This window comes from Artemia sp. Qi Xiang Cuo, chromosome 16 (assembly GCF_049724085.1).
Source record: "Artemia sp. Qi Xiang Cuo chromosome 16, ASM4972408v1, whole genome shotgun sequence".
In the NCBI taxonomy this organism is placed as follows: Eukaryota; Metazoa; Arthropoda; class Branchiopoda; order Anostraca; family Artemiidae; genus Artemia; species Artemia sp. Qi Xiang Cuo.
The window spans coordinates 24548407-24557800 of NC_142809.1; the positions used below are offsets into that span (position 1 = coordinate 24548407).

Genomic DNA, 9394 nt, shown 5'->3' on the forward strand with positions numbered 1-9394 from the left:
AAATAAACCAAACAAACATTTTTTTAAAATGAAATGAAAATGGGACTTAACAACTTAAAACAAACAGAAATCATCCTTATGTGAGGGGGGGGGGTTGCTCTCAGCTTAATTTACAACCTAAACCATTTCTTTGCAGTGTTTCTTGCTTATATTTTCTTGTTTTTTTTCTTTGTCCCCAGGATAATCACTTTAAAAAGTTAATAAAATCACTTTTTAATAGGCTAGTGGTTCTCAACCCTTTTAAAATCCTGCACCCCGAAAAGAAACTTTTATAGTGGAATACCTTCTAAAAATTTCAAAGAAAAAGAACATTGAATACAATACTAAACCTACCTTGGAAACTTTTTTAAACACAATTTCAAAGTAACAGAACACTTTGCTTTGCTATTTTTTAAACAATTTAGCATTAACATTTATGTTCATGCTAACATTGTGAACATTTTAGCACGAACCCCCGTGGCAACGCTGCTAACATATTGATTCCGTTACTACTGATAATTTTTTTTTCGCTTCCCCATAGGCTTAGAAATAACCCTCGGGGTATCCGTACCAGGGGTTAGGAACCCCCTAAATATGCTTGTCGAAAACCTCTTATTTAGAAAATTAACTGAAACCACCAAAAATTGCTTCTAATTTGAAAAATATACTAATTCGTCATTATTTTTTTTTTTACGAAAATTTGTGCGATTCCGTTCGCCACGTATTCGAGAAAGACAGAAAGATAGTGCTTGGGCATCATAGAAAGAGGGTGACAAAACAACACGGTAGTGTTTATTGAGTTGTCATGGAGAGTTATAATGTGCTAAAGATTGTTCCCTTTTACTACTTCTGCTGACTAAGGCAATAGGCATTCAGTCTTAATCCAATTTCGTTGACATGAAGAAAAGGGCACAAGAAGGGAAAATGTCGGACAGTCTATCCATCGACAGGTAAGATAACTGTTATTTTAGACGTTTAAAGTTACTTTATATTTATCTTAGATTTTAGGGTAAGCCGGGGTTAGTTGAAGGAAAAGAATTATTTTTGTTTTGGATCCATTTCCAAGAGCCAATACAAGATTGCAAAAAATATGAATGAGTATTATTTACTCTAATGCTGACATTTAGTTTTTTTCAATCATGCATATCATGCAAGTGTGACTAGGGGATATTCCTCCTCCATAAGATTTACACAAGATTCCCTTTCACCCCAAGATTAAAAAAGTAAACACCCTACAATACAGAAAAATTTGAGCATTTATAACGCCAATTGTTTCTTAAATATGAAGAAAAAATATTTTTTTCTCCATATAAGAAGAAAAAATAATAATAAGAAAAGATAAGAAGAAATAGATAAGAAGATTTAGAAGGAAAAATAAAAGATAAGAAGATAAGAAGAAAATAAAAGATAAGAAGAAAAATATTTTAAAGCAGATGATGGTCTTCAAGGTGCTGTTAATATGGGCAATAAAGTGACTGATAAGTAGTTAGAAAAGTACATAAGATTCTTTACGTAAGTAATTCAATTACCAAGGATAGGGGTTCTAAAGACCATCAAATTTGAACTAAATTTGTTTGTTATTTATTTTGAAAATACAGAAATAGGGTAACGTGGGGAAGGGGGGGGGACTAAAGCTATTCAATAGGCAGGGAGCTTTTGAGACTCCCAAATGCTATGTTTTTCTCTTGTGAGTTTTCATCGTTCCTGTTTTTATTTTATTGTCTGCTAATGAAATTTTGATGGAGTGACGAAGAATTATTTTGTCAAAAAAGCCGTTCAAATGTTTCGAAGAGTCAGTCTCCATAGTACTAGAAAACAGAAGAAAAAAAAATGTATTCATAGAATCAGTGTGAAATACCGAATTTTTTCCTAAAAAAAAAAGTTAAATTTGGCCCATAGAAGTGAATCCTACCCTTTCATTTTTTTTTATTCGAGCAAAAATAGACTTGTATAACACGGAAAAAAAACGCGGACACTACAACGTTTAATTAGAAAGGTTTTTGAGACGCCTTACTGTATAATGGGCTCTTCTGATCAGACAATCGAACCAAGATCCCGAAATCCATCATTATCCTCGGTTTCCCCCTACGTCTTATTACTTATGTGTTTTTAAGCTCTAGCTTTCGTGAAGACTCGGACAAGTCTGCTTGTTACAAAATTTTAACTAAGATTTAAGAACTTATGGTTCCTTGTTTGAGCAAAGTACATACATTTTTTAAAAAACTAGACAAGAGGGTCAAGTACTATCGTCAGTGGTGTAACTTGCATGGATGCTGCCTGGGATAGACTTTAAAAGTGCCGCCCCCTTTGTGAGTATTGAATAACCACCTCCCTTCCATGTTTCTTTTTGTGAGCGTGATACTAACGACAGAGTTAAACATAAACTTACACAAATATAAGACACAATAAAAGATTAGATTACGTCAATGATGATCTGGGATGAAAATAAACTATTGCTGCGAACTTTAGGTTTGTGAATCACTGGGTGTGGGGCCGTGGCTTAAGAGTTGTATTCTGCATCGTCAGTTTTGGCGGCCACTGGTGTCTTCTTCTCCTTTGACAGTTGGTATTAGAGAGATCGATAAGGCATAGAGGAGGAGGTATCGATACTTTAGCGGAGTGTGGGAAGGCGGATATTTTCAGTTGAGTTGCGTGAATAGGTATGAATTAGAGTGTCGAATAGAGTCAGATTTGATGTGTAGGTGGTAGGTTAACAGAAATAAAAGTTACCATTAATGAATGGTAAATTGGTACCATCAATCATTAATGGCTAATAATGGTAAATTGTAAGTGATCAATTAATCTATAATGAATAGTGAATGGTGAATAGTATATGAACAGAGCTTCCATTTACAATTCCTTCTTATTAGATATTTTCAGAAAGACTTTTAAACTTCCCGTTACTATGGGCCGAGGTTCATTACTAAGTTATAGCTATAACAGCAGCGATTTCCTTGGGTCATTGTCCAGCATCTTTCAAGTCTTGAAAGCTCGACGGCCCTTCGCTTTCTTCTATTTTGAACTCTAGAGGTGTATTAGGATTAGGAGGAGGTTTTGATTTCTCAGTGGAGCTTTTTTAGAACAAAGTTGTGTCAGAACAACTTGAGGAACTGACAACATACGTTCAACTTTTTTACCAGCGATTTCCACTTTTAAATCCAGGCCACGCTCTACCACAAAATATCTGATGGTTATTTTGATGTCTTCACAAATCGGAGCTTGATGTTCCGTCTTTGTAATATGCTTTAGAAGTAACCTTCCACCCTTTTTGTTCTCTTCTTCACTTCTCTCCGTACTGCCCATTGTAAAGGGCCGCCCTTGTCTGATGCACACCCCCTTAATTACACCACTGTCTATTGTGAGTATGAAAAGGGCAAACACCGGTCAAGGGGCTAATTTTAATGCTAGATTGACTTATCCGGTGTCTATTGTGTAACAGTTGATTTTAGACAATCACGGTATGTAGGAATGAATTATGCGGCTGTTTAATTCTTGGAAGGTTTATTCCAATGGGGTTAAGTGTAAGTAATTACACCAATGTCTATTGTGAATATCAAAAGGGCAAACAATGGTGAAAGGGATAATTATAGATTGACTTATCCGGTGTCCGTTGTGTATCAGCTGATTTTAGACAATCACGGCATATAGGAATGTATTTAGGCAGTAACCAGTCATTGTAAATAATTTGGCAGACTTTACTTGGTGGAATAAGATGACGTATCAACTTAGGTCAATGGGCCAAAAAATATTCGTCTCAGTTTTTCTGCGCACTGAATTTCCGCATGTTTTTTTTCCAGTTAATCAATCAAATTGTTTGAATATGTGATTCTCCACCTGTCATCAACTATTGTGTATCCTCTTGTTACTGTTACAATGCTCTTCTAAAACTTATGCTTTTATAAAAATCTTTTCCAATAAATATCTTGAAAGACGGTGAACCCACAGCAATAAGGGAATGTTGAATTTTTTTCCTCTCTTTTTTTATAGTGCAGTAATTAGTTAATTATTTTGTATTGAAGACTGCAATCAGGAAATTCTCAGGGAGGGCGCTTCAGTCTCTTGCCTTTCAGAGTTTCGACATTTTTACCCTTTTACTTATAATTCCGTAGGTTTTCCACAGAGTTAGACCGTTTTCGTGTTTTGAAACTTTTAGCCCCCCCCCTCGAAGTATCTACCCCCAAAATGGTTTCCGCCGTAGGCCATGTGTCTGCATAGAGCCCTCCCACTTTCTTCGGGTATTAAAGGTTTCCTTAAGAGTCAGGTGTTGTTTTTTTATGATTAAATTTATGCCACAAAGCCGCAAAAAATTAATAAAACTTTCTTTTAAATTAATCATCAGACGCGTTTTCAGGGAGATCATTCCATTGCGAGACCATAGGACATCCATTAGAAGAATGTTCCAAATGAAGCCGCAGCGCCGTATAGAACTGTTCGTCAAGTATTCAGTGGGAGATGTCTCTTCTTAATTCTTATAGGTAATACGACTTCACCGTGGTTCTGTGTGTTTGCCGTATTGATTTGGCAAATATTGATACAGGTCGAGGAAGGGGTGTGGATCTGCTTTTGAAAAATATTAATAAACACTGCATCAAATCTGTCATTTAAAGGTTGTAAGGGTTCAAGACCAGCGCCACAACTCGCCTTTGAGACCCTGTTTTGGATCTTCTGGAGTGGTGCCAGTAGGGTTTAGGAGCCCCTCCAAAAAGCGGTCATCCAAATTCAGCCCAAAGATTAGGCAGAGTCTAGATGTGTTGGCTTCCAAAATATTAGAAGAGAGAGCCGAGCTGATCTCACGTCAACTTGTCAGTTCAAAGCTATGACTTACTGCTCGATTCAGAATTTAGAATTTTCCTGTGGGCTTCTGGCTCCTGGACAAAACAATAATACGTTTTTTTCACAGCAAATTTTCTGTTTCTTTTTTCAGGTGTGGACTTCCCTGCATACCCAGCACCAAAGGTCGAGAGAATATTCTGCTCCTTTCACTTCAACACAATTTAATAGCTAAGATGGACTCTCTCGCTCACCTTACTCACCTCCTGGTGCTCAACTTGTATGATAACAAGATAGAGAAAATTGGTGGACTGGAAAGTTTATCAAACCTGCGCGTACTAATGCTAGGCAAGAACCGACTTCGTAGCATAAATGGACTTGATAATTTATGCAACCTTGATGTTTTAGATTTACATGGAAATCAAATTCACTGCGTTGAAAACCTGTGTAAGAGTATCTTTTCATGTCCTATTTTTGTCTTCCATTTGTAAGTACTGAGCTAAGAGCTATTGTAAGGACTAGGTTTTGAGTTCTGTTGTTGCCGGTTATTTGGTTAGAACGGGAGTTAGTGAAGTAACTCCAAGCTCATCCCGAGCTGAACCAGTTCCAGCTGAAGTGGTTACCTGGAGGAATCCGAGCGAAAAAACGGGTGTCCGGTGATTTGACCCCGATGAATGAGAAATGTGTTTTTTTTTTCATTTGTCAATACTATTTCTCTAGTCTATTTTACGTGAAAAAGTGGAAATGCTGCAATCTCTAAATAGTTCCTGCCGAGTCAAATATTCGTAAAGAGGGATTAATATAAGCCAAGTCCCAGACACGAATTCCTTATATGAAAAAAAATTCATGATTTTGCCAAACTTGCTAATTCAGTCAAATAAAAAGTCTAGCTACTTTAAAACATCAAGTTATTGAGCAAGATTAAATCGAAACAAACGAAATAAAAAAAAAAAAAAATCAAGAGCTCAAACAGCAAGAATGTCTATGGAGGAGTCTGATTTTAAGAAAAATGCGTAGTAAAAATGTCTTCGTAAAACATTGAAATATTTATAAGCAAATAAATACGTAATTCGCTACTTTTTAAATTATTTATACTTTTATCTATTACTTTAGAGTTCGAACAATTTCTGTAGAATCTACCTACTGCTTAAATGCGTTCAATTAAAGGGTTCGATACCATCCAACAAAAAAAACAACAAATAAACTTGCATCTCGGAGAATCTTCTGAAGGAAAAAGCAAAATGTCGTGATTTTGCACATAGAAGAACTTTAGAGTTCCAGAGTAGAATTTTTAGAGACATTGAATTTGATGATGTAACTTTCTCAAGATCACTTTCATTTTAGCGTTTTGGGACGTTTTCCCTTATTGCTAAAATTATAACAAATTTCTTATGGTAATAAGTTTTGATGGTTATCTTCAAGATTAATGAATTTTGCATACTTTGAATCACTTTGAAAATCACATTCTTTTGATAAATGTACTACAAAAGCGTTAAGAATAGGAGATTGGACTTTACAGTCCCTACCAGGGTTGTTGATCTCCGTTTCATGACCCTCCAGCCAGGAAGTGCAATGGGAGACGAAGGACCAGTCACCGAGTCGCACCACTGACCTCCATTCAAAACCAAGTAACCAGTGATACCAGGACTTGAAAGCTTGTCCTTACCGACCAAGGATTTCAGGTCCAGCGTGCCAACCACTATGTTGTTGTCAAACATTCTACTTTTTCTTTTTTCTTTTTTTTTTTTGGGGGGGGGGGGGGCTACTGTTGACATGGTTTAATGTTTGCTTACAGTTCGTTGCAGTGAACTTTTAGTTTTCTTATCTAAGCCAATTTAGGCTCATTTTAAGCTTTAAATTTTAATGTTTTTTTTTTTTCGTTTAAGAAAATATTAATCTCGTAACCCTTTAGATGTGACACCTTTTGTATGGTTTTATATTTCAAGATTAACCTTTAGAAACAAAAGAGTGGGAGGGGCATTAATAGCGGCAGGAGAGATTAATTTACGCCTCCTAGAGTTTTTACTTCAATTCTCCAAGATTTTAGAAAGTACGTTGTTCTTTGCATTTCCATTGGAATTTTTTTTTGAGATTATCGCTGAAAAGAATAAAAAAAAACAAAAAAAAAACAATAGAATACCCCCAAGATTTTGCAAAAATTTCACACGTTTTGCCCTCTTGCATCCCTGCATTTTCATAAATTAACGCCCCTGGATGGTGGTCAACTTTTGTTAATGCCCCGGTGATTTAAGGATTACCCTTGTTGGCTTCTATTACATTACTATTCCAGTAGAAGGGCCTTATTGACTCCGAACGAGGCACCAAAGATGGGCATACAGTCATTTGTGAGTACTCGATGTTTTTGGTGTCAATGACCACTTTGAAGGGCCTTATTGACTCCGAACAATGCCAAATATATGTGAAAACAGTCCGTAGTGAGAAAACGTGGGTCATGTGGTCAATGACCTCTTAGAAGGGCCTTATTGACTCCAAACGGGGCACCAAATATGAGCAAAGAGTCATTAGGGAGAACACGTGGTTAATGGGGTCAATGACCTCTTTTTCCAAGGTCGATGTTGTTGTTGTTTCCGAGGCAATTGTCAAGGTCGATGTTGTTGTTGTTGTAAGTGCACGCTCTCAGCGAATGTTATGCCGTCATTGGGAATTTGGAACACCTGTGCTGTCGACGAAGAGGATTTGAGGGTGAAACTCTGTGGTCGTTATAATACACAAGTTTCATTTGAACAGTGTTGTGAGGTCCTTTACCCCAACCCCAAAGGGTTCCGATCCCCCTGCCCCAACCCCGAAGGAAGCCCCCGGTCCTCAAAGGTCCCCCAAGCTCCCAAAGGGCCACCAGCGCCCCCAAAGGCCCACCCCAGACCCCCAAAGGCCCTCCCTGGGCTCCTCAAAGGCCCATCGGACCCCCAAAAGACCAACGGGGTCCCAAAGGCCCTCCACCGGTCCCCCAAGATACCCCCGGCACCGACCTGGCCCCCCGGACCCCCAACCGTCCATCTCCGGTCCCAAACGGTTCCCCGGACCCGCGAACCTCCCCCGGGCTGCGCCGGAGGCCCGGCAAGTGCCACCGGATGTGCCGCAGGGATGCGCCGCGGGTCAGGAAAGCGCCGCAGGGATGCGCCGCAGGAATGCGACGCAGGGATGCGCTGCAGGGATGCGCCACAGGGATGCGCCGCAGGAATGCGCCACAGGGATGCGCCGCAGTGATATGAATTTAAGAAAATTTAGAATTAAAGTGAAACTTTTCATCTTCACGGAAAATAATCACAATCATAGTATAACTTTTCCTATCTTCAACGGAAAAATTTAGAACTGAACTTTAAATTTTTTATGTCTTGGTCAACTTAAAACTGAAGTGGAAGCTTTTTATTTTCTCTGGAGAAATTACAATTGAATTATGTTCTTTGGTAAAATTCAGATGAGAACTTGAACTTTTCTATCTTGTACGAAAAATTTGGAACAGTATTTTAAATTTTTTCATCTCTTTGAGAAAAATCTTAATTGAAGTGTAAAATTTTATATTATTTTAGGAAAATAGAATTGATCAATAAATTATTTCATTTTCATTGAGAAAATTCAGAATCGAAGTTTAAATTTTCTTCTTCCGAGAAAATATTTGGAACAGAACTTAAAATTTTTTCATCTCTTTGAGAAAGGTCGGAATTGAATTTAAGAAAATTTAGAATTAAAGTGAAACTTTTTATCTTCATGGAAAATAATCTGTAGAAGCTTTTTATTTTCTCTGGTGAAATTAGAATTGAAGTGTGTTCTTTGGTAAAATTTAGAAGAGAACTTGAACTTTTCTATCTTCTATGAAAAATTTGGAACAGTATTTTAAATTTTTTCATCTCTTTGAGAAAAATCTGAATTGAAGTGGAAAATTTTAATATTATTATGGAAAAATAGAATTGATCAATAACTTATTTCATTTTCATTGAGAAAATTCAGAATCGAAGTTGAACTGTTCGTCTTCCGGTAAAATATTTGGAACAGAAGTTAAAATTTTTTCATTTCTTTGAGAAAGGTCGGACTTGAATTTAATAAAATTTAGAATTAAAGCGAAACTTTTTATCTTCATGGAAAATAATAAGAATCATAGTATAACTTTTAATATCTTCTACGGAAAAATTTAGAAGTGAACTTTAAATTTTTCATGTCTTGGTGAACTTAAAACTGAAGTGGAAGCTTTTTATTTTCTCTGGAGAAATTAGAATTGAATTATGTTCTTTGGTAAAATTCAGAAGAGAACTTGAGCTTTTCTATCTTCTATGAAAAATTTAGAACAATATTTTAAATTCTTTCATCTGCTTGAGAAAAATCTGAATTGAAGTGGAAATTTTTATATTATTTTAGGAATATAGAATTGATATGTGTACACACACAAAAACTCACACACACACAAAAGCTTACACACACACACACAAAAACTTACACACAAACAAAAACTTACACACACACAAAAACTTACACACACACAAAAACATACACACACACACAAACTTACACACACAAAAACTTACACACACACACATAAACTTACGCACAAACACAAAAAAAATCTTACACACACACAAAAAATTACACACACACAAAAACTTACACACACACAAAAACTTACACACACAAA

At 36.6% G+C, this 9394-nt stretch overlaps 1 protein-coding gene across 1 annotated transcript in view; it reads left to right on the top strand.

Annotated features, from left to right (window-relative positions):
• The first annotated feature begins 686 nt into the window (after positions 1-686).
• The window catches only part of LOC148942705 (uncharacterized), a 125139-nt gene continuing 116431 nt past the window's right edge, over positions 687-9394 (top strand). Inside the window, exons 1-2 of the mRNA XM_089102574.1 lie at positions 687-929; positions 4904-5196. Of these exons, the coding sequence (XP_088958700.1) occupies positions 877-929; positions 4904-5196 (346 nt within the window). The 5' untranslated portion in view covers positions 687-876. The remainder of the gene's footprint in view (positions 930-4903; positions 5197-9394) is intronic.